Source organism: Ambystoma mexicanum, chromosome 7p (assembly GCF_040938575.1).
Source record: "Ambystoma mexicanum isolate Mex_15411 chromosome 7p, UKY_AmexF1_1, whole genome shotgun sequence".
Classification (NCBI taxonomy): Eukaryota; Metazoa; Chordata; class Amphibia; order Caudata; family Ambystomatidae; genus Ambystoma; species Ambystoma mexicanum.
This window is the reverse complement of record NC_090939.1, coordinates 609,900,010-609,926,118: the sequence shown is the minus strand read 5'-3', so window position 1 is coordinate 609,926,118 and position 26,109 is coordinate 609,900,010. Positions and strand designations below refer to the sequence as shown.

At 45.4% G+C, this 26,109-nt stretch overlaps 1 protein-coding gene across 1 annotated transcript in view; it reads left to right on the top strand.

Annotated features, from left to right (window-relative positions):
• GTPBP6 (GTP binding protein 6 (putative)) overlaps positions 1-26,109 on the top strand; it is a 336,155-nt gene that overhangs the window by 194,988 nt on the left and 115,058 nt on the right. The window contains exon 7 of the mRNA XM_069636625.1: positions 22,781-22,989. Coding sequence (XP_069492726.1) covers positions 22,781-22,989 — 209 coding nt within the window. The remainder of the gene's footprint in view (positions 1-22,780; positions 22,990-26,109) is intronic.

Genomic DNA, 26,109 nt, shown 5'->3' with positions numbered 1-26,109 from the left:
CAAAGGTAGAAATAAGGATATTTGATGGCTGAAATCCCACTGCTATGTATCTATCTACATGTTAACTGCCCAAAGGAAGAACAAGGAGCTGTAGACTAACCTAAATACGATGTCCATATGACAGGGACAAATATGACACACTGTCCCACTTATGGCAGGGCATGAGCTGTTGAAACTGACATATGTTCACTGAAATGTGTTTGCTCGAAAAGGAGCTGACTCGCCCTGAAACAGAGAATATGAATGAGCTTTTAAACTTGCTCATATATACTAAAATCAGTGTATTATGGGAGGATGAGAAAGGCAAAGCACTCTAAGGCTTACCTCATCAGAGACCGTAGGTGCCATTACGTGGACCCTCTGTGAATCCAATGATAAGCAGCGAGAGTGCTAAGACACTTCAAGGTATCAGTTTGGTTCACATGGCCGGAAGGTACAACTTCAGCCTGCAAAGGTGAGTTGGAAACTCCATTACGAGAGACACCTAATAGGCTTGCAGCGGTAGACCTAAGGGACATGTAAGTGGAAGTAACAAGAATGCCCGGATTGCTCACGCTAACATATTCCTCAGCTGGTAGATCACTGTGCTGCCTGGAGCCGGCATTTTTAGTGTACTCTAGTATGCGGGCTATCTGCTTACGTGGTGGTCACGTCATGTGAGAAACCAGAAGGTGTCTCACCCACTAGTCCCCGGGGATCTTTCATTCAGGTGGCCAGGACACAGCCATCGCTTTTGGATCCAGTGTCTGGGGGTGGACCAGTGCAGGAGGATCACCTCTGTGAGGGTTCTTTGGGGAGTAGAAGTGGGACACCGGATGGTGAGACATGGTATCCCTTTCCTTGTAACACCTTTACTCCACCCTACCAGGTAGGATATTTAGGAACTCCAAACCCCACCCCTCTTTACAACAGAAACACTTTCTCACGGAGTGTACGCTATGAGGGAAAACGGACTAACACCCGAGCTGTATACCTGACGTGTCCCAATATAATGGTCAGGCAATTACTGACCATCACACACACCAGACTTCCATTAAGCTTCCCCACTCGGATAAAAGGCGGAGCACGAGAGCACACTCTGAGCGTGGCAAAGCACACAAGGAAACAGCAGTTGCAAGATGGCAGTTTAACAAGAGGAGAAAGATGGCGAAAAAGGGGGGGATCGCAAGGAGGAAAGTCCCCTTGACCTTTTCGACAAGGAACCATTACTTTTAGAAAACCTTGAGAATAGAAAGCGTAAGACCAGGAAACCAGGCTGAAGAATCCTGCATTGTGTGTCGGAGATACCCGGGGCCCTCTCCCGTCAATAACCACTGCCGTGGTACTGGCCTTGGCTTCACCAACCCAACAATGCAGCATCGATTAGATCAACACAGCTGGTGAGTTGGGGAGACCAGTACAGGACCAGTCTGTGTTGAAGCAGTAACATAGTTTGGCGAGTGCTGGAACGAATATTGTTTGAAACACGTGTGATAACCAACGCAAAAAAAGTTAAACTGCAGATGAACAATTGAACTTTGAAACCAAGATACGATACCTTTGACAGATTGGTCCGGCACCACGTGTGTGCTCAATCGAAGGTCTCTGTAGGGTATCCAGCTGATAGTTGACAAAAGTGAAAAAGTAGCAAAGGATTGTGAATGGAAGTGGACCCGGGACGGGTCAAGCAAAATCCAGCGAACAATCGAAAGTCTTCGATGTTGATAAAGTTAAGAAAGTTTATGGTGAAGTAGATAAGGTTGGTCCGAGCCTGGTAGAGGGTGATCAATTGAAAGCTTTGGGTTAAAGCAAGTTTGCGTTTCAGTAATTTAATTGGTCCGAGATCGGCGGAAAGAGACTGATTGAAGATTTTGTGTCAAAGGGGATCTGAGCCCGGCGGAGGGGGATCCGAGGTGAATAGTAGATAACCTAAGAAAATTGTGTATCTGAAATACAAAAAGGAAAGGAGCTTTATTGTTTGTTGCATTAGGCCCTCTGAAAGAAGAGACTTTGAATGGCAAAGAGACTTTGGCACAGAAGGCCATGATGTTGAAATTTTGAACTGCACCCTCGTGCCAGTGAAGCTAGAGACTGTGCTAAGCTTGAGTGTGCTGCCTTCACCTGTGCTGAAAATGCAGGGAAGGGAAGCCTACGGCTTGAAATCTTGACATGATTTCTTGAACACTTTTCTTTTGCATAACATTGTTTCCCACACTATCTGTATTTAGAGGTAAGGATTGGCAATAGTTTTATTAGTATAGGCTCTTTTAGTTTGACAAGACACAACTAAAACAGGGTTATTATTATTTGATGGTCATCGCTTGCTCCCATCTTTAGATTTAGGATTATATGGGTGTTTTTCAAACCCAATTGAAGTTCAATAAACACCCCTGAACTGTGGTCACTTGTGTCTGTCTTACTGTTGATATCATGCCTTCCTTACAGTGACCCATGCTTTAATCAGGAAGCGGCATGAACAACTAGGCCGTCGCTATGACACACGCGATCAGGACAAGGATATATGTTTGGAGCGATGTGTTCATCGAAAATCTGCATTGCAAAACTGACAAGTCTACCATGGGACCGTAGTGGAAAGTGTGCAATACATTGACTTGACAATCGAAAATCCAATGTTATCACTAGGCATGTTGTCATAATCCAGTGAGTGGGAATCCCCTCAGGTTCTGCTTGTGACAAGTGGATGCTGGGAGTGATATACTGGGAGTCTTTACTCATCATCAAGAATTGCTCGTTGAGACCTGTAATGTGTTTTTAGTCTATGTATCCACCAGGCCTCTTTGTACAGGAGCATGTTGGTGGCATTTAACGATGATGATAATACTGTTAGACTGGATTTCTAAACTCTGGCCTGATGGGGAGAGGTTTAGGAAGCCACCCTAGTTTAGTGAAATAGGGACCTTCTGGACAAGCCGGACCAATCACAGTAGCTTGGCAGGCGGTCAAGACTAAGGGCCTCATTACGACCCTGCCAGTCTGGAAAGAACGGAGGCGGTAAAACCGCTGCCACCGTTCTTTCCGGACCGGCTGATTGAGAGTCCTGCAGGCGGGAGGTGTCACTCCCGCCAGGTCAGACCTGGCGGGTTTAACACCACCCGCCTACAGGCGGACATGGAAACACTGTTTCTGTCATAGATGGAAGCAGTGTTTCCATGATCCCCATCCCCATGGAGTCCTGGGAATGGGGATTTACAGAATTCCGCCTTCCGAATTACCGGGTCACCGGGGTTGTAATGCCCCGGTGATTCCAGGAATCACAGAGGCGGAATGGTAATACGAGTCCGGCCGTAACCTGCCGGTTTTTCCGGCACGGTTACCGCCGGACTCGTAATGAGGCCCTAAGTCTTAGGAGCGGTGAGAGTAATCGGAAGCCCACAATGACACATACAGTAAATATGTGAAGCCTAATTGTTGCTGCTGTACTTACCAAGCATCTGCTGTTCACAAGCCGTGACCGCAGAGTGAGCCGCTTGCAACGCGCTCGCGTTAGTTTACCTTTCGTTTTAAAGGTTACCATGGAGACGGTGCAAGGCATCGTGGTCCAACTGGAGCACGTAAGCCTCGCGCCCCACCCTCGGGCGCGAGCCAGGGGGCGGGGATGTCTCCATGGTGACCGTCGCATTGGGATTCAATGCGCGTGATTGTAATCTTGTGTCTTCGAAGCCCTAAAGGCGCAGTTACTTATACAGGAAGGGTAATTAAAATGTGTATTCTTTGCATGGATCGCAATGATGTATTAAAGACTATGGATATAAAAAGACAGGGAACATTTTAGGAAGAATCACTCTTGGACCTCCGCGACTTAAGTTCTAATCACCATTTAGGTGGTGTCGCAATGGTGCGTGCAGGAAGACCGGAGACACTGAGTTCCCCCACTCCGATTGTAACAATTATCAAAAAAGCTGCACACATCTGTTTACTGCGCCACAATAAGATTTGAAAGACTTGAAGTTGTTGCAAAAAATGAAAAAATTAAAAAAATTATTTATGAATAGCCCTTTATTTGATGACACGTGTTTCGGCACGATCCCTGTGCCTTCCTCAGATCAGGGCAATGTCCATCAACTTATTTTTCAGCTACACATTAACGTGGTTATCAAATGAGTCCCATCAGACTCTATTCGTCTTCTAAAAGGTAGAGGTAAGACATAAAGGTCTGAAAATTTCAAGATTCACGCATCACGCGTCGGATTACCAGGATAGAAGATATTAAAGACTATGGGTCCGCATTGAACCAGCGACTAAATATAGGAAGAAAAGCGTATGGAGGAATTAGTTGATCCAGTGTAATCCATCACATGGACATGTATTCTGTTAATTGTGCATTGATCGCTATGATGTCATTTAAGCAATTAGTTCAGAGCATTCTACTATTATGAACAAATCTACCCAGGTATAGTCCAATCATAAAAAATTACGGCAAAAAATGTAAAGCGCAGTTATATAGCAGAGTCATAAAAACGGATGGCTAGGACCAGAAGCTCCACGTTTATATGGAAAAATGTCAATATTTCTGTAAATAAAATATAAAGTTAATTCAGTTCTACAAAAATGATTTTACAAGAAACACATATAGTTTATTTCTTCATTGAGCCCTCTTGGAGTGAGAGAACTCAGACGGTCTATCCAAAAGGTTTCTCTTTGGTCCATTTTCCTTTGGAAGTTCATCGCCAAGCCACCGGGAGTGATGTTGAACCCCAGGAACTCGATATTGGTCACATGAAATTGGCATTTCTCAGGTTTCGCATAAAGCGAGTGTTTTTGTAGCCGGGACAATACTTCTCGAACATGCTGCGCATGTTCTTCTAGGGTATGGGAAAAGATGAGGATATCGTCAAGATACACAACCACGTAGATGTCCAAAATGTCATAGAACACATCATTCATAAAGTGTTGGAAGGTGGCTGGGGCGTTGCATAGTCCGAAAGGCATTACCAAATATTCAAAAAGGCCGTATCGTGTACAGAATGCGGTCTTCCATTCGTCCCCCTTACGAATGCGGACAAGGTTGTAGGCACCTCTCAAATCCAACTTGGAGTAGATAGAGGCGTGTGTCAATCGATCCAATAGCGGAGTGATAAGAGGTATCGGGTACCGATTCTTAGTGGTAACGGCATTGAGCCTGCGGTAGTCCACACACGGACCTAGATCGCCTTCTTTTCTGGGCACGAAAAAGATCGGGCTGGCAGCTGAAGACGTGGAGGGGCGTATGTGACCTAGGCGCAAAGACTTGTCTATGTATTCTTTGAGGGCTTGATCTTCAGACTGTGACAGGGAGTAGATACGACCTGAGGGTATGGAAGCCCCGGGGGTCAGATCAATCAGGCAATCATAGGGACGGTGTGGAGGTAGGGTTTCAGAAGAGCCTTGATCGAATACCGGAGCATAGTCCTGGTACTCCGCAGGGATGTTTGTGTTGACTAAACCCACCACATGTGGATCAGAGGACGCCCTGTTTTCTGTGATACTGAGCCGGGCAATAGCGCCCAACGCTGATGCAGGCGTGTTCTCCTCTCCATTCATGGGGAGACAAAAGTTCTGACATAGTTCGGATTCAAAATGCACGTGACCCAAACCCCAATCAATGTGTGGATTGTGATCCCGCAACCATGGCATTCCTAGTATAACACCGAACTGGGGCATGGCTATCAAGTCGAAGTGTATGGTTTCCTTGTGAACGGACTGGATCGTCAGTATGAGTGGTGCTGTTTGTTGTCTGATGGGTCCAGACGCGAGTTCCGTCCCATCAACTGCTTGTACCAGTTCGGGTCGATTTTTGTTAACCAGGGGCAGGTTTAAGGCTCGGGCTAAAGTGATATCAATGTAGTTCCCGGAGGCCCCTGAATCAAGGGTGATCACTACAGGATGGGTGATGCCGGGTGTGGGCTGCAAAGTGGCTTGTACTCGGATGGGTCTAATTCTACCGAACATCGGGATTGGATCCGGGGAGGAACATAGGGAGCTCGACCCTCCCCCCGTGTCTAGGGTCGAGCTGGGTGAAAAACCTGGTTCTTGGGTTTCGGTCTTCGGGGACATTCTTTCACGAAGTGGCCACCCAACCCACAGTAAAAACAAGCATTCTCTGCTCTTCTACGTTCCCTCTCCCTAGACGTGATGGGGCTCCTGATACCTCCAATCTGCATAGGCTCCCCTATGGTGTCTGAGGTGGACGAAGATATGGCAGGACCTGTGGAATGGGAAAATCCAGCTTCAGCTCTCCGTTCAGAACGTCGTGCGTCAACTTGAAGGGTCAGATCCACAAGGGCCGGGAATTGGACGGGCAGGGACGGGACCACAGCTAATGCATCCTTCATGGGATTACTTAATCCTCTGTAGAAGACCACTGCCTTCTTACTTTCTGGCCATGATGTTTCGGCCGCCAGTTGGTTAAATCGGGTGATGTAATCAATCAGGGACCCCCTACCCTGGGTAAGCTCGAGTAACTCTAAATCAAGAGACTGCGCCTTATACCTAGTGTCAAATACTCGTGACATCTCTGATACCAGTTGGTCGAAATCATAGAGAGCGGGGTGGTCATTTTCTAATAGGGGGTTTGCCCATGCCGCAGCTGTACCTGCTAGGTGTGACAGGGTGAAGGCCGCCTTAGTGGTGGGATCTGGGAAAGCAAGAGGCCGGCATAGAAAATGTAGTTTGCATTGATTAAGGAAAGTCCTGAACTTTCTGGGGTCTCCATGGAACCTTTCTGGGGCTGCCAATGGAAAAGGAGATGGCAGAACAACGGGTACGGTCGTGGAGGAAGTCGGAGCTGGGGTTACAGGAGGAGGTGGCACAGGAACCGGAGCGGCGTCTCCAAGCTTCGGGTCCGCAGGCAAGGGATGTTGGGCACTCTGCAACAAATCAAGGCGTTGGTGGATTGCTGTGTTGGCAGCGACCATGTCGGCCCGTAATACCGTGATTGCTTGGATTATAGCAGCCATGGGGTCCTCCGCGGTACCCTCCATACCTGACACGACAAGGCTTCACAGACTGTTGTAACTTGAATGTCGTGCAGATATGTGAGACCTCCGTCCCCAAGTGCCGCACGGGGAGAATGATAAATTCACTCCCTATACAACCTTTGAGGCCACAGGTGGAGAAGAATCCGGGACCGCGAAGTACTGGAAGCCCCACGGAAGCTGTAAAGGAAAGCAGTGTTAAGTACCAAGCAAGCAGGGTAAAGCACGAGTAACCAATAAACAGGAAGGATCTTACCAGGAATTGGTAGCTGAAGGGATTCCAGGGCTCAAGATGGCAAATGGTCCCGGGTAGGAGGCACTGACTGGTAGTCACACCAGACCCCACCTGAAGAAGACCTGGAAGCCGGGCTGAACCAAATTGCAGGTAAGGGTGGTGATGAGGCGTAGTTCATACAGTGTTCCAGATTCTTTGGAGAGGGGTAATCCACAAGAAGTCCGTGACAACAATCCAGGGTCTAGAGCCAAGTGTAGCAGTCCAAGCTGACGAAACAATGAAGAGCGGGATCCAAAGAGAAGTCCGTGACAACGGTCCGAGGTCAAGAGCCAAGAGTATCAGTCCAAGCCAAAAACCCAGATATAACGTGATCCAAAAGAGTTCCAAAAAGAGTTAGCCGGGTTCAAGATCAAACAAAACACAAGGTGACAAAACGCAGGCCAAACAGGGTCTCCGAGAAAACAGCTGTGAAGCGCGGTACTGAAGTACTCCACTGCTTAAGTACCGTTTGATTCCTGATCACGTGATCGTGAATCCAGGTCACGTGATCGCGACTTCCGGTCACGTGACCGCAAGTTTAGGTCACGCGATCGGATAGCGCCAGCAGCACGATGCAAAGAAGCGAACCTGATCTTTTGATGGCTTAATCTCCACGGCAGCTGCCAATGAAGAAATGGTCGCAGTCGTGACTGTGGAGTAGTAGCGTGAAGCTGCTGCTGTAGCTGTGTGCGAGCCGGTCTGGACCGCCAAAGTGAGCCCCGGAAGGTAAGTGGGGGGTGAATCCGGGCCGAGGGGGAACTGGGATCACTGGTGGGTCGGATGGAGGGCATGACAAAATTTTACTCAAACAAGTGTGTGAAACACTACATATTGAACAGTTAAGAACAGCAGTATATCATCCCTAGACCGATGGGCTGGTGGAAAGTTAACGAAACAAGCAGATGCTATGGAAGATTCTGAAACCAGGGGAAAGAAATTGGGACAGACTAGTTCCATGGATACTTATGACCCTGTGGAACACACCACAGTCCTCGACCAGGTTTGCTCCATTCGAGTTGCTGTTCGGAAGACCGATGAGGTCTCTCTTGGACCTTATAAAGGAAGGCTGGGAAGAAAAACCTCAACAAAAGATTAGTCTGACTATGTGGCTCAGCTGAAAGAAAGGATAGAAAAACTGCAGACAATCGCCCAAACCCATCTACAACTGGCCCAACAAGGACAAGAGAAACAATACAACAGGGTCGCCTGAATGCAAACCTTCCAAGCCGGTTATAAGGTCTTCGTACACTTACCCACCTCTGAGAACAAGCTGGTAGATGCTGAAGAGTACCCTATACAGTAGAGAAGTCCTTGAACCGGTCACGTACAGAATTCAACAAGAAGACAGGAAAGTTCCTGTGCAAACGTATCATGTTAACCTGCTAAAGAAATTGGTCGAACCAGTTGTCTCGGTGGCCATGGTAAACCACGAGGGACGTGATCTAGGGGAGGTACACCGGGATGGGTCTCACCTCGGAAAGTAAGCCCTTAACATCAATCCAAAGCTGCAGACCCGTGAAAGAAAAGAACTAAATCAAATTATCAATGAGTTCACCACATTATTTCTTTTGTTACCAGGACATACATACCAACAGAGCCTACCATAGTATTGAGACGACACCGGAGAACATTGTCAGGTTACGACGTTACTGGATACCAGAGACCAGAATACACGCCGTCAATCAGGAAATCCAGTCAATGCTACAAATGGTGGTGATCGAACCGTCCCAAAGTCAGTGGTGCTCACCCATCATGTTGGTACCAAAACCTGATGGCAGTATCCGGTTTTGCATGGACTTCTGCAAACTCAATGAGGTATCAAAATTCGACGCATATCTAATTCCCAAAATTGAAGACCTTTTAGATAAATTGGGAGGAGCCAGGCTTATCACCATCATAGACTTGTCCAAGGGCTACTGGCAGATTCTCTTATGACCGAAAGATAAAGAAAAGATGGCCTTTGCCGCCCCTTCGGGGCTATAGCGGTTTACGGTCCTTCCATTTGGCTTACATGGAGCCCCGGCAACCTTTCAGCGATTAATGAATACCTTGTTAAAGTCTCATGACCAGTATGCAGGGGCCTACTTAGATGACATCATTGTATATAGTTCAAATTGGAAAGAGCATGGGAAACACCTGAGAGCTATCCTAAGCACATTGCTACAAGCTGGTCTACAAGTCAACCCCCAGAAGAGACAGATGGCATATTTTCACACCAAATACTTGGGTTACCTTGTTGGCCAAGGCACCATTCGACCTCAAAAAGAGAAGATGGAGGCAATTCAAAAACCTATGTTCCCAGCCAACACCAGACAGGTACGAACCTTCCTGGACTTCGTAGGTTACTATTGGCGCTTCATTCCTCATTTTTCAAACAATCGCTGCACCCCTTACGGACTTGTTAAAGTCAAACAAGACCAAGACCTGGGACTGGTGAACAGAAGAGCTGAGGCTGCCTTCATTGCCCTAAAAAGTGCACTCACTGATCAGACCGTACTGCAATGCCCCGACTATACAGCCTCCTTCTACCTACATACAGACGCTTCTGGAACAGGGATAGGAGCAGTCCTGAATCAGGAACTTGGGAGAGGCGGAAAGACTCTTCAGACTTCATCAGTCGAAAGCTTCTACCTCTTGAACTGAGCAATGCTACCATTGAAAAAGAATGTCTGGCCATTAAGTGGGAAATCAAATCCCTGCAATATTACCTGTTGGGTCGGCAGTTGACCTTGGTGACCGATCACGCTCCCTTGGTCTGGTTGGCCCGGAACAAGGATACGAATCCCAGGATTCTACAATGGTTTCTGTCACTACAACCATATTCATTTCAGACAATTCACAGGCCAGAAAAACTGATGGCCCATGCCGACTGCCTGTACCGCTCCTATGCCGTCCCCAAACTAAAGGGCATAGGAGGCGGGGTATGTAACAACAGGAGCACACGCAACACAGATAGCCCAAAACACTGGCAGAGGAGACTGGTGTGGAGTGGGTGCTTTACTCGAACAGCAAGAGGGAGTAAAGAAATGACGGTTGGTGTTGTGCGTTTTTGGTTTGTCCCTCGGGAGATGAGGCATTGGAGAACCAGAGCCTTTGACGTGGGCGTATTGAGGGCAATTGATGTGAGGGCATGAAAGCCGAAATGCAGGAAGGAGAAACCGTGACTGCTGTGTTTACACGTTGGCTGCAAGTGTTGCGCAAGCCCCGGTCTCTCGTGACATTAGAAATATTGCGCACTGGTCTAGAACCAAGTAAATAAAGCCCCCATACTCCTGTGACATTAAGCTCACGCAGTGGGCTAGGAGCAAGTAAATAAAGCCCCAGTCTCCTGTGATATTAAAACCCTGCGCAGTGGGCCAGAAAGGAACTACAATTAAATTGAGAGACTTTATTCCTGCCCCTCTTCAACCATTATATCCTACAAAAGCCTGTCTCTCTCCCACCCCCCTGTTGCAAGGAAGAACCCACGCCAGAGCGTTTACAAAAGTTAAGATGTTTGGACTTGTCTCAACTCCGTTAACGAAGTTTCAGCTTTTAAAAAAAGAGAAACACAACAATAAAGTTATTTAATGACAATAAATAAGTGTTTGTTCTCATTGGCTGGCAAAGATCCTCACATGCATTAAAGGGATTAGTTGGGCTATGGGCTGCCGTGTACAGTTGTGCGTCTAGACTGTTGGTGGCAGGAATCTGGTGGTGCAGTCAGGTGGGTGGAGTGCATTTGGCTGTGTGGGTCAGGTGGGCATGTTGTCAGATGTGTACTGCATGTGTCTGTACATGGGCCATGGTAGCCGAGGGGGGTTGTGGCTGTGACTAAACTATCAACAGTTGTGCATCTACGGGCAGCGACAAGTTGCATGGTGGCTATGTTGACTGTGCATGGTTTTCATGTCAGTGCGGGGGCCCCTCTGATCCCTGGTTGCTGTCATTGGGACCTCGTGCCTCACATGGAGGATGATTGCTTGCTGGGGGGGTCACGTTGCTTGCTTGCATGGCAGTGTGGGTGTTCGAGCATGCCTGTAGGGTTGTCCGTTCAACGTTGGATATGTCACTGTGGTACTCACCAGATTCAGCTTGGCTGCTGGTTCATAGCTCTGCCATGCCCACGCCCTCGATCCTGACCATGTGCAGTTTCCATTGGCCATCGCTTCCCACGGTTTCAGTTTCAGTTGCATGGGTTCTTCTGTGCCACCTCCAGTGGCAGATTTTTTATCCCGCCCATGGATGGAGATGAGGGTCGTGACCCTGGCCTTGAGGTCATTCCACCTCTTCGTGTCCTCAACATCACGTTGGACATGCCCTACGGCCACCACCTTGTTCCTGATTTCAGCCCATATGTTGATTTTGCGCTGTTGGCTGGTCTTACTGTGCAAGGGCCCATATAGCTTATCAGAGTTGGCAACCACTTGCTCTGCCAACACTGTGAGCTCCTGCTCGCTGATTTTGGGCTTCCGCTGCCTTGTATCGGGCACCCTGCCTTTGCCCTTTCCTGTGGACATGTTTGGCCTTAGCTGGGTGTCTGGATAGCACTCCTATCTCGAGATATTCAATGGATTGTAATTTTCAAAATGGCCACTGTGGAGTTTCCTTTTATAGTGATGACACATTTCCACCAGCGGAATTTCCACTGACTGCCATGGCAGTAACGGTAATTCTGCCATTTCTTAACAAAATTTCGTCATATCATGGGTGGTTTGGTGATAACTCTGCTAGGCGGAATTACCAATACCGACATTGGTATGGGCGCGCGTGGCCACCAGGTTGTAATTCCGTGGTAATTCTGCTGCAACGCACATCAGTAAACCTAATTCCCATACGGCGGAATTAACGCAGAATTGCTCCCAAACTGGTAATGAGGCCCTATGTACTTGGTCTCAGGCTATGGCTTTCCTTACACATTGTGAACCTTTTCGCTTTATGAAACTTCTGAACTTCTCCTGACACAGCAAATGATGGGTCAAACATATACTATTACGGGACACTGCCCTGTGCAACACTGACTGCACCCAGCTGCATAGATTCTTGCACTGAAAAATGTTTTCAGATCCTTTTTATCATATCTATTTATTTACTTCCATTCATGCAGTTAACATTTTATAGACACTCCTCTTACTAAGGTCTTATTTTAGTGCTACACTAAAATACTATATTGTTGTAATTTCTTTTTCTTGGGTGCAAATAACCTCTGGTGACATTTAACATTTTTGTACAAAATTGCTGATCAAATAAGCTTGTTTACTAATCGAGACAATTTTAATTAGCAAATTCTGCAAATTTTTGAAAACTAATTTATGCCTTGAGATGGACCAAGGAACTAGTGAGGAGGGCTTAGCAGGTGGAGGAGACTGTTGGCATGAAAGATTGAAGATAGGGTGTTGGGAACTGAGAGGGTGGTACCAATTTGGTTGTATTTGAGTGAGTGAGAGACTGATTGAAGGGCGTTTTGGAGTGAGACTAGTAAGGGTGGGATGCTGAGAGTAGGTATGAGATGCTGTCTGTGTGTGAGAGAGAGGGAGAGAGAGAGGAGGGTGGAGGCAGGGCTATTGCTATGAGTGGGCAGTTATGGAGATGAGAAAGATAAGATGGAGGGTGGAGACAGGAGAAGGGGAAGAGAGCAGTAAAACCAGGTGACAGTGTGTGGGGTGAGGGACAGAACTGACGGATGTCTGGAGCAGGGCGGCACGACAACCAGACTACCCCTATAGTGCTTGTAGGAAGTCTATGATGGAGTCAGATACGGCTTCAATCTACAGGCCTCCCTAGTGCAGGATAGAGTAGCAAAGTAGGGGTACCCTGGCTTTGGACAGCCGATCTTGAAGCAAGCTGTGGCTTAATGGGAAGCATGGGCTAGAGAGGTGGGAGCCCCCAAAGGGTTGAGGGAAAGGGTACACATGCCAGCCCTACACTGGGAACCCCAACTGTTTTGTGTACCTATTTTAAGTCTAAAAGCTTAAACTTATTGGGTGTATTCTTGGGAGCCATTTAGCACAAATACAAAAAATACTTCATGGGGAATCAGTACTTCTGTCAGAATCCCAAATAAACAAAATTGTGTGGTCAATGTAGTCTACCTATCGGAATATAGCTCCCCTACCATTGATTGATACTTGAAATGTCCTAATTATAGTCCTACAAAAACCAGGTGAATATCCCACTAACATATTAAACTGCAAAGTCTATGTCTGATTAATGGAATATAGATATCAAAGATATCAAACAGCTTCTGTATGTGGTTGAAATAGGGTTCTTTAAAGACAGGCTCTCTGCCGATATTGCAAGGTTGGTGTGCAAGATTGTAGCTAATAAGTAGTGGCTCTTCTCCCCATTGCTTCATGATCTTTGTTTTAGAAAAAAGGCTGAAGTAAAGAAACAAACCACCAGCACCAGGAAATTTATAAGAAACTTAACAACGCCCACCAGGCCCAGGCTGTTTGACCGTGAGCATTCAAATCCCATGGCTCAGGCAAAGAAAAAGCAAAAAACATCAAATGACACAAATGAGTCCACTGTACCTGAAAAAGGAAATCTGAAAAAACTTGCTCGTCGAGAATCTGGATGCAGCTTTACCCATTCCATAGCTTCATCAATCGATCTTGCAGACCTGTCAACATATTCAGTCAGTTCGGCTGACAAACTTAACCAAACAACGTCGTCCAGCATTGATCAAAACAGGAGTGAACAACCGGCTGCTATGCCCGACCGAACTGACCCACAACCAAGATTGAATTGGAAAAGAAAACAAGACGAGATTTTAAACTCGAACCTGGCTTCCAGCTCGACAGCACTTGACCGTCAAAGGCACAACAACCTGACAAAGTCACCAAGACTTGACTGCAACGATGTCACACGCCAGCGAAAGAACCAAAAGCCTTCGGCTGGTGGAGCTGCAACTATAGCACAAAATGGCTCAAATCCAAATCCCAAATACAGAGCAGCCGAAAGATCTAAAATAAACAAAATTGGGACCTCCAGAATCAATCAAGGAGGTCACGATTCCTTGGGCAAACTGAGTAGAGAACGTGCTCGCAGACAATGACTCAATGAACCTAAACCGTAGGAACATCCTGAATTTACTCCAGAGTGTTCCGGCCCTCCGGACAATAACCACAGACCATATTAAGATTGTTGATTATGCGTCTGAAACCAGCACCGACACAGTGCTGCTACATATTAAATCCCATGCGGTACGTCAGGCTATACTTGCGGCCTCTGAGGAATTGTTGTTCAAAAAGTCCTATAAACGACAATCATTCATCCTCACCAAACGAAAAGGCCAAAGACCTTGCTAGATTGAAGCTCAGGGAAACGATGACTCTTCACGAATTCCAGCAACCCCAGTGGCGAAGCTGATGCGACCAGAAAAGTGAGTATCCCTGCACAAAGATCTGAAAGACATCAAGCTTAGCAATGAACTCAGACCAACAAGGACCGCTCAACAGTGATATCTTGGAATACAAGGGGTTTTGTGCACCTTTTCAGTGAGTTTTCTATAGACCTGGACATGAACCTGATTATATGTTTACAAGAAACATGGCTGCGCGAGACCCCCAAGAGAGACAGATACCTCATTCTTGCAAACCACGCAACCAAAAACAGCTTGGGGAGACCCTTGTCAGGGCTAATTACGATGGTCAAACAAGGAAAAGGCTGGGAGGTGATCCAATCAACGAATCCAAACCCCTTTGTACAAGGCACACTGTTACAACTAAAGTCCCATGCAGCAGGAAAACCAAAATATATGCTGGTCATCAACACATACTGGAACCCAGCAAAGATCTCTACCAAACATTTCATCAATTCAATAACATCCATAATTGATCAAGGGCAATTAGAATATACTGATCTAAAGCTCATAATATGTGGTGACTTAAATCTTGCAGATTTAAATGACACATCACTTCAACTAAACGTAAGCTCTGCCACGAGCCAAACTGCCTCGACTAGATGTAAAAGCTGGATCCAAGCAATGGAAATGCGAAATTGTGTCATGACGAATGGAAACGTATTTGGTGACTCCCCACCTCATTCCATGTGGCACAACATGGGCTCACACAAAACACTGGACTTGGGTGTCTTTGAATATCTGGGACCAAGTCTTGGAACTAACAATAAACACTATGACAAAAAGTGACCATGGCGCCTTAGTGCTTCACTGGTTAACTGAACAATATAATGCTGAAAGGATGTCTGAAGGAAAACTAGAAACAAATCAAGCCGGAAATCGCCTGAGAATAAATAGAAAACAGATCATAAACATGACCAACTTAATACGAGCCAAAGATGCTGAGGTGGATCCACAGGTAAATTACACTCCCTTGTTGATGCAATTCCGATTTCCCCAAGGTGGGCAAACAAGCAACAATGCACAACATAAACATATGTGGAGTACAACGATCTGCACAGAAAAAAAGAAATTATGGAAAGATATAAGGAAACTGAAGAAAAATTCCGGTGCTACAACATCCTTATTGATAAAAAAAAGAAAACAAAAATACCGAAACTGGAAAAAAACCTTTGCCTCAATGAGAGATCAAGAACGAGGAGCACTGATGTTAAAATTAATTGTGACCCAAAATTCAAGAGAAATTTGGTCAATACTAAAAAATGAGGTTTCCTCTCAGAATGCAATGCTATCAAATGGGGTAGCCGAGGCGATTTGGTTAAATCACTTCGCCAAGTTATTCTTTATCAAAGATGAAAGTACCCTAAAGGAAAACCATGTTGCACAAGTGGAGCGGGACACGATTGAATCATTTGACGACATAAACACCAAAATTTCAAAACTAAAACATTCCAGAGCAGCAGGCCCGGACGGCATTAGTAATATAATGCTAAAAAAGAACAGAACAGAATGGTCGTGTTTCATTGAGATCCTATTCAAGCACATCACAAAGGAAAATAAATTCCCACAATCATGGACCACGGCAATAATAGTGCCTGTTTCTAAAAAAGGACTTTGTGAAGACCCAAACAACTACCGACCAATCGCTCTGTTAGATACGATTGGCAAGATAATGGTATCTTTCTTACAGCAGAAACTAGCAAGCTGGGCTGCAAAATCAAACTGCCTGGATCAACGACAAACCGGATTCACCAAAGGTGTGGGGACTGAAGTAAATCTGGTAATCCTGAACTTACTAAAGCTTGAAGCGTTAAAGCAAAAAAGAAATTTACATCTGTGTCAAGCTTTCGATTCAATAAATCGAGAACTACTATGGAAGAAATTAAGGAGCTGGGCTTGTCCAGAAGAAATCCTACAGCCCATAATTGCCCTCCACGTAAATACCTCGATCAGGGTACGGTTGAACCAGCAGGGAGACTTAACAATTCCCCATTGAGACAAATACCGGCGTAAAACAAGGGTGCCCTTTAGCTGCGCTTCTATTCAAGCTGTTTATTGCCGACATCCCAATCACATTAAATCAAGTCAACTGTTTTCCACCAAAAGTCAACGGTCATCAAATAAGAGGAGTCACATATGCCGATGACATAGTACTATCAGACCAAACTTGGATCGGCCTTCAAAGGCTTCTAACAGCTCTAGACAAGTACATGATCAAAAATAAATTTCATATCAACGTAGCAAAGACCAAAGTCATGTCAATTGGGTCGGCACCAGGAAAAAGGAACAAAAACTTCACGTGGTCAATTGCAGCAGAAAAGATAGAAAAAATAAACGAAATACGATACTTGGGTATCCTTTTCAATACTTCCATAAGAGAATGGGGGTGGTCAAAGGACCTTATTCAACAGACAATGACATTTGCACTACAAGCCGCAAAACTGCACAGACTTTGTGGCAAATTTACGATGTCACCTGTACGCAAATTCTATCAATTGAAGGTAACACCAGCACTAACCTACGACGTCGAAGCTGCTTGGAGCTTACATCATAGAAATGGCCTTATTTAGAAGGTCAATTTTGGAGAAAGGTCCTAAGGCTCCCTAAACACATATCAGTTATCAAGATTTGAAACAAACTCGCACTAGACTCTCTCCAAGGAACTGTCATATGGAAATCAATGTCACTTCTAAGGAAAATGAATCTATGTACCCCGGAACCGGCGTACAAAGTTTTTGGCAATTGCGATAAAGAGCATACGAGCTCCCTGTTAAACGACTGCAAAGCAAAACTCATAGCTACGTTGTCCCATGCAGACATTACAATGGAGATGTTAATAAATCGTCCGCAAACTGCAAAAAAGAAAATAAAATAATGGCAATGGATCCTAAATTTAGAAGGATACAACAACTTGGCTTCCGCGTTGTATTTGGGCCCAGTTGCAAGTAGTCTTGATTTGCATCCCTCGTATCTAAAACAATTTCCATCGAGACATCATTGTGACAGATTCATGAAACTGCGTCTAAATGCATTGAGGACAAAAGACCTGCTATACAGGACACACACCAAAGACACGGTCGACAATTTATGCAGATTCTGCAAGGGCGAAGTAGAATCTAGCAAACATCTTATAATTGAATGTGTGGAACTAAAGAGCCAAAGAACATTTCACCTAGGGAAATATGCCCCAGCAAATTGTAACATTGAAGACTGGTGGTTCCAAATTCTCTGAGGAAAAAACATGTTGTTGAGTTGCCAAATAATTGACTACTTAGATGCAATCCTGAAGGATGACACCGAACCTGACTTCTGAGAAATTAAAACACTAGAAACTGTGACGAAAGAAATATTGTTTTTAAAAGTTTGTAAATCAAACTATAAAATTACAATTTAAAAAAAAAAAAAGCTTATCTACTCTCTCTCATGGGCTTTTATGTTTTGACACTTTATAGGCTATTTTTTTTAGATACATTCTGTAAAATGTTTGCTGCCCTATGTTATATCTCCTAAGGCTGTGGTGTTTCTCAGTTTCACTTGACCTCCCTCCTTTGATTTGACTCGGGGCACTAGACACTGTCGCTGTTTTCAGTATCATAGTGTGGAACCCCTGTTAGTAATCTAAGGAACGCTTCAGACCGTCTGATGCTGTAGATCCACATTACATCACTGTGGGTGTTAGTCCACATTACATCACTGTGGGAGCATGCCATTATTTTCATTGGTGAAGTAAAGATTGAATGGGAAACATTGATTCAGTGTTGGGTGATAACTTTCTCGATGATGATATGACCTCCTTTAAGTTCCTGTGCAATTTGATTTAATTGTGTATATGTGTATTATGCTCCAACAGCCCGCAGGCATCAGGACGCAACAAGAACACAAATGGACAACAAAAAGAACAGGACAGTGAGGTATTAGAAGTTAAATATCAGTTGTCAAGGAGTTCACTTGAATAGGTGAGTTTTCAGGGTTTTCCTGAAAAGCTTCAGGTTTGACATGAGTCTGATAGTGGGTGGTAAAGCATATCAAAAGGAGGTCGCTACGACTTGAAAAGATCTACTAAGACCCCTGGATTGTGTGTATTTAGGTCCCTGAACATGGGCTACGGTAAAAGATCATCATTTCTTGTTGATTGATACAGAGGTACCTAGGCTTTGAGGTATTCTGGTGCGGGCCATAAAGGCAGTGGTGCACCAAGTGCCCACCTTGAAAAGAATGTGTTCTTGCATGGGTAGCCAATGGAGTTCTCTCCTGGAGTTGGAGATGTGGGCTCTTCTAGGAACATTCTTGACAATGCGAACAGCGTTGTTCTGAATGATTCGGCAGGCCTTGATATTTGTTTTGGAAGCCCCGCATAGCAGGGCATTTTCAATAGTCTAATCTGGTCAAGATGGTGGCCCGAGCTATTGTCACAGAGTTCATTTCACTGAAATAGGGGTGAATACACCGGAAAATCCTTAGGTAGTAATTACAATTCAGGCGGAGATCATTTACTTGGGCATCTGAGTTGAGAGAGGCCTCTATTTGAACCCCTAAGGTGTTTACCTTCTTGTGTGTCTCAGTTTTGTTATCTTGTATGTAGAAGTTGTTGTAGGAAGGGCCAAGTTTAGTTCGAGCCTGGGCAAGCCGAAAATGAGGAGCTCCGTCTTGTTGCCATTTAGACAAAGCCAATTATCAGACATCAACCCTCGATGAGGCCATAAATGTTGTTAAGGTTGATGGAGTCCTGATAGTGATCCCCACTGAGCTTGATGACCAGCTGAGTGTCGTCTGCATAATTTGTAAAAAATACACCCAGATACTCCAAAAGCAAGCAGAAAGACTTCAAATAAAGATTGAATAATAAGGGCGAGATGGAGGCACCCTGTGGGACACTGCAATTGATTAGTGAGGCTGGGGAGGAGGATGAACACTATAGAATCTTTGACCCTCGGATAGCGAGAAAGGACTGAACCCAGTCCACTGCATCTTTACAACAATAAACTTGATCCTTTAGACACAGTAAGAGACGCTCATGGCCGACAAGGCTGAAAGCCGCAGACAGATCCAATAGGATCAACATCCCGTTTTATGCATGTATTATTCCACCACATGAGTAATTTCATCTCATCACTGGCAACTGAGATCCTGCATACTTGCACAGGACTACTAGGTGTTGCTAAACCCTAAATACTCAAAGATTTTACAAAGACATTACTTGACCTCCAAACACCCAAATTTAAGACCTAACTGGCAACTACTTAAATTGCCAATGGATCTCAGAAAATGTGGGTGTAATAGCTGGATCTTGCACATCTGGATAATAAATGGTCTCAGGCCCCTCTGTTTACTCTCCATGGGACTCCACAAGCACCTGCTCAGCTCTTGACCAAGTTGTGCAGTAGACTGGTCAAACAGGACCACCTCAGAAGTCTTTAGGCGCCGGTGCTGCTATCTTGGAACAATTTGTTGGGCAGGATACTTATTCCACCTATGACTGGGAGGCAGGTTTCCCATGAGCAAGACCCGGCCGGTGGGCAGGTTAGAGTTTTTGTTCTGCTCTGGTAGCATTTTCTAAAGAAAGAGTCTGGTGTATGAAGTGCATCAATCGCATTGTCCTTGTCACTGCTCCCAAGACGCTCTCATCTGATGTTCGCCATGGCAGTGCCCCAAAGTTAGTATTTTGAAACTATATTGGGCCAATTGTGGCTGACGCGAACCAGGGAGACCGGCTCCTGACATCACATTTCTCCAGCTGTTTAAACTCAGACTGTAGATCAGCTAGAAACTCATGAACGCATGTATATGTTTGACTGAAGAATCAACATTATTGAAGAGTGAATTACATAGGTGGCAAGTTATAACTTGGGGCTATGAAGAGGCATAGGGCGGCAAGAATTAGTATGCCTGTAATCCTTCTTTGTCAACATACTTCCTGAAGTCTGTATCTTGCATACTGATTTATGTGCATGGGTTTGCAAATAGAAAGAGCCTCTTGACAATATCATGTGGAGAATCCTGCAGATCCCCACTAAAACCCTGCCTAGAGTCTCCTCCGAGGGGGGGCCCCTTGAAGGCTTCCTGACCCCAATCCTGGGGGTGGTGTACTGCGGGAGGATCACCAGGGTGGAGACCAGGCCCAGGGACATGGGGAGATGTTGCAGGGTGAGAGACAGTATTTTTCCTTGAATCCATTTACCACAAACTTATTGGAGGATTTGGCTTATTGATATTTTTGTATATCTTGGACTCCTACTAAAGATGATAGGGTAAATTCTGAAGGAGTGGCTCAATGTAGTGTTGAACCCAAAGAACCCATCTTTTATATCCCCAAGTTCCCATGTGCTCCACAATATGAAAGGTATGCCAACAGGAACGGTAAACATGTGACTTTTCCTTCCCCTGCACATCCCAGAATCTCTCGGGGACTCTGAAGAAGAAGGCTAAAGAGGCATACAGAAATGAAGGCTAGGCAGACAAGCCTAGTAGCTTGTGGCAGTGTCAGGCAATTAGTCCTAAGGGCCTGTACCTGAAACCAATTAACCCACCTGAGGGTATATAAAAGGCTGCAGCAGAGAGGAGCAGTAGAAAAAAGCTGGAGCTGGAAGGTTGGTAGTAGCAGAAGCAGAAGGAGCAGAGCAATGAGGCTAGTAGTTCACAGGGAAGTGTGACCATAGAAGGGACGCCGGAGCAGAGGAAGGGCAGATTTCACTTACAGGCTCTGAGTTGGTCCTGTGTTCGCAAACCCTGTTTGGCTGTGTCAGCATTGGAAGAGACTGGAAGAAACAGGCAATCTTTCCAGGCACACCTAGTTGCAGTGAATGCAGAGCTGAAATTGTCCATTCTCCCAAGGCCCGTGTGCAGAAGCAAGCCAAGGGAAACTGGAGAGTGGAAGACTCTCCCTTAATGAGGCCGGATCAGAGACACCCGTGCAGCAGAGGCGTGTAGGTCCCAAGAGTGTCCGTAGCAGGAGAAGAAACCAAGCCGGGAAGTAGAAGCAGCTTGCAGTCTGTACAGGATTAAAGGGGGTTTTGGGGGCGAGAAATCCCCTGATTTTAAGCGGGCAATTGGTTTTTATGGAAGTGGGGGCCTGAACAGTGATGTATTTTGAATATTAAAGGCCACACCAAATTGGCTGAATTATTTTTTGCCTACAGCCATTCTAAATTATCACATAGAACCCAGTACGAGTAGTAGAAAGGAGTTGCTGAAGACAGAGCAAACCTTAAGCAGAAGCATCCTGACAAATCGTGTATAAAAGACGCTGCTGAAGTTGAAAGCGGATGAGTTGATGTAAACCGAAGTGGGACTTTTGTTGTCAACCTTAGCCCGTCCCATTCTTTCCTGGAAGGAAGTCATCCAGGAGTCCCCATTGGTGCTGTTATTTTCTTTGTGGAACTGGGAAGGAGAATCCTTTTCATCAAGCAGAAAAGGAACTGTTAGCAGTGGATTTTTATTTGTGTTGTTTCTTTGGAACTTTCTAAGATTTGTTTAAGACTTTTCTTTTCCTTTGAGGAAATTAACTTTGGGACATTGTTGGGGGGGCATGATCCGCTCAGGACCATTAGAAGTCATCAAGACACTGGTTGTTTGATAACCTTTTTATTTTGTTGTTCTCATGTTGCTTTGAATGTTTGTGTTGTTTAGAGTGAGGGTTAGTTTTGTGAAAGCTAAGTTTCCCTTAGATCCTAGAATAGGTAGGGAATTCCCTGGTAGAGTAGGTTTAGTTGTGGTTTATTTTATAATTTTGTCTAAAATAAAATGTCGAAACTTGAGAAAACTAAACACAGTCGTGAGTCGCATATTACTGGCCCCTTGCAATTAGCTGTGCATGTAAATGTATTAAGATGGATCGGATGTTGAAAATCCCTGTGACGATGGAAACTGTAATTTAACATATTGCAAACCGTCCACTTCTGGCATCAAAAGACTAAAGTAGAATGGTCATAGACGAAGTGGCTGTGTTTTTACGAAAATATGATATTCTGATTGAAAAATACCCTAAAAACCATTTTGTGTTACTTATGTTAGTTTGTTTTTACTTTTAAAGAAATGCAGACATATCAAGCCATCTTTTTCCTTAATTGACTAAAAAGACAATCATATGCCATTTAACTTTTAAGTATGATATCCAGAGAACATACACTGCCTGGCTAACCAGTGGATAACATAAATGAACCAATGAGTCAAGCTGCTAAATGTATGTTTACTCTGATATTTCCCCACCTTTAGGGAAAACTACCCTGATCAAGACGCTAACTGGTGATGAAGGGATGCAACCCCGGGACCAGCTTTTTGCTACACTTGATGTGACTGCTCATGCTGGCCTCTTGCCCTCTCGCTTGCCAGTTATTTATGTGGACACAATTGGATTCCTCTCACAGCTGCCCCACGATCTGATCCAGTCTTTTTCAGCTACTTTGGAAGATGTGGCTCACTCGGTAAAGCTTATTCTAATAACTCTTATTTATATTGATTTTCATGACTGTATTTCTGGTCTGTATCAGACATGTCCTATTATTATTGTGTGTGCATTAGTTAAAATGATCAATTAAAGCATATGATGAAATGTAAAATCTATGCTTGCCAAGAAAACAATAACATAACTAAAATTATATTAAACTATATTCTACCGAACTATATGGGGTTGTTTTTCACTTTTCTGCTCCTTGCACCCACAGAAAACGGTGCCTCTACTCACTCTAGTGTTGCTGTCAGCATTTACTTTTAAAGTTAGCTTTTACCATCTGTCTGGATTTTATAAGGAATGCACTTCAGAAGTATTTATTCAGAACAAAATAATGAAATAACAGAGCACTGAAGAAAGTAAACCAAGTTTCTCCCACTGGGTGTGATACTGTCACCTCCCCAGAAAGGCTGGGGGTTGTTCAGGGTTTCTAAACCCTCAAAGGTCTCCCAGTATCTGTTTGAGAGTTACCCAGGTGGTATCCAAACCTTGTCGCCAAATGTGGCACCACAAAAGTCTCTGTGTCAGTCTAGTTGTTTGTTCAACTGATTGCTACCATAGATGTAGCTTTCCTGCTAGGGCAAGATGATATGAGTGGCCATTGCTCCTGTTTCCTTTCACCTCATTCATTCAGGGTGATCTCCCTCATTTCCCCAGACTCTTTCCTCCTTACTCAGTAGCCCCGATTATTTTTCTTCTGGCCTCCTTGCCTTGGTCTCTATTCTCCTCCCACCCTCTGCTTCTTCATAGGGCTGACCAGGTACAATGATCCTTTCTGTAAGGTTTGAGGGACTTCCCTACTCCTGCTCTCCAATTTCCCTCTTTCTGCCTATGGTTACCAGCTCCTCCATTCCACTTTTTTTTGTAATTGTGTTTTTATTAAGCATTTCAATAAACCAAAAGAAAACCAGGTAACCCCTGGCTACAACAACATGGAACACCGGTACAAGAATGCACAAGATTATGTCCCCCCCACATATAACCTCGCCATGACTGATCCGTCACTGGGCATAGAGAGCAATGGCACAAAACAGGACACAGGGTAAAAACCATTCTTGATGACTGACATAGTGGGGTCAAGGCAACTGCCAAAGATACCGGGTAAACAAGTAAACAGGCAGTCAGGAACACCAGAGGAAGTACAGGATTACAGCAACACGTTGGAGTTAGCCTCATGGCAACACAATCGTTGTTTAAGAGAACAACTGACCAGTCTTGCACAAGCAAGGACATTGCATTGTTGGTTATAGCCGACAGTTTTTCATATGTGAAGATGGACCAAAGCTTGGCAAGCCATTCAGCCTTGGAGGGGGTGGAGGAGCTCTTCCAGTTTTGAGTGAGCGCAAGTCTCCCTGCCCTCAACATTGCCCCAACCACAATTGGAAAGGCAAATAATTCAGAGCCGGGCATAGGTGTACCCAGAAGGATCTCCAAGGGGTGAAGGGAAGGGTACGCACCTACAATATCCTTGATCTAGCTAAGCAGCTCAGCCCAATACACCTGGACGGCCGGGCAATCCCACCACAAATTATACCAGTTACCGTGCTGCGAGCATCTCTTGGGGCACAACAGGGAAACACCCTTGAACATTCTAGACAGGGTGGCAGGGGGACGGTGCAGAGAATGGAGTAACTTGAAGCCATGCGCCATGGCCGAAGTGTACAATGGCCCTAAAAAAATAGACCTAAAGATCGCCCTCCAAGTAGGCTCTTCGAGAACCATCCCCAACCTTTCCTCCCATATCCGCTTAAACGGCTGTCTGCCCTCCAAATTAGCTGTGATTAGGGCGTTATAAATCCTAGAGAGGGAACCCTTCCTAGACGTGGATTCCACAGTGCTCCTCTGAAGGGGGTAAGGAGGCGAGACAAGCCTGCCAGTCATCTGGGATGGGTGAGAATCCCCTTATTGATATTCAAAAACGGAAATCAGGCAGTCCCCCATTGCCTCGGACAGCTGGTCATGCTCAAAGAAGACACCCTGGCAAAAGAGCTGAGCCACCCACTCCAACTGCTTGTCCGATGAAGACTGAGTATTACGAAAACCCCTAGAACCAAGGTCCAAAGGAGGACCCCTGAGGGATGTCAGGGGGGAGGGCCAAGAATAAATCTGTTTATTGCCCTTATCTGGCTTCCACGACGCCCACAAGACGGCCACGGTTGGATGGTTTTTGAGATGCAAGGGAAGGGATTTAGGGGGAGCCCACAAAAGATCTCTAACTTTTTTCGGGTGAGCGTGGATGTCCTCAATATAAGCCCAATAAGTTCCCATATCATCCCTCGTGTGTTGGAACATCACTCGCAGCTGGGCTGTCAGGAAGACCAAAACTCCCATATGCTTTTGGTAGCGTTAAGGTTGAGACCCTAACTCTGGCCCTTTTGCCGTTCCAAATAAAACAAAGAACCCGAGCTTGTAACACGTTAAAGAAGGCTTCCAGGATAACAATAGGGAGGGCGGAGAAGAGATATAAAAGGCGGGGTAGGACATTCATTTTAATTGTGACCATGCGTCCAAACCACGAGAGAGAGAGAGGGGCCCAGCGTGCCAAATCCCTGGAGATTCTCACCAGGAGAGGAGGAAAATTAGGGATAGAAACACCTAAATATGTGGTGGACACCCATTCTATTCTCATACCTTCCACCTCAGATTTCCCCCTGATTTCTGAGTATCCAGCGCCCATGGGCATTATGCTAGATTTAGAAATATTGACCTTGAGCACTGAGAAGGAGCCAAAAACTCGAATGAGGTCAAAGAGACGGGGAAGGTAATCCTGAAGGTTGGTCAAGTAGGCCAGGATATAGTCAGCGAATAGGGAAAGTTTAAAATCACATTCGCCACATTGAACCCCTGAGATCCCATGATCCGCCCTTATCGCAATGGCCAGAGGCTCCATTGCCAGAGCATAAAGAAAAGGGGCTAAGGGGCACCCCTGGTGGGTGCCTCTGGAGAGGGGCAGAGAAGCCGACATGGAACCGTGAACCAATACCCTTGTCACGGGGCCATTATATAGAGCTAAACATTTTAGCCATGCACAGGGCCAGGATTGAGCAGAATGATTTGTAAAAGCGAACCGTGAATCCGTCGCCCCAGGCGTAGT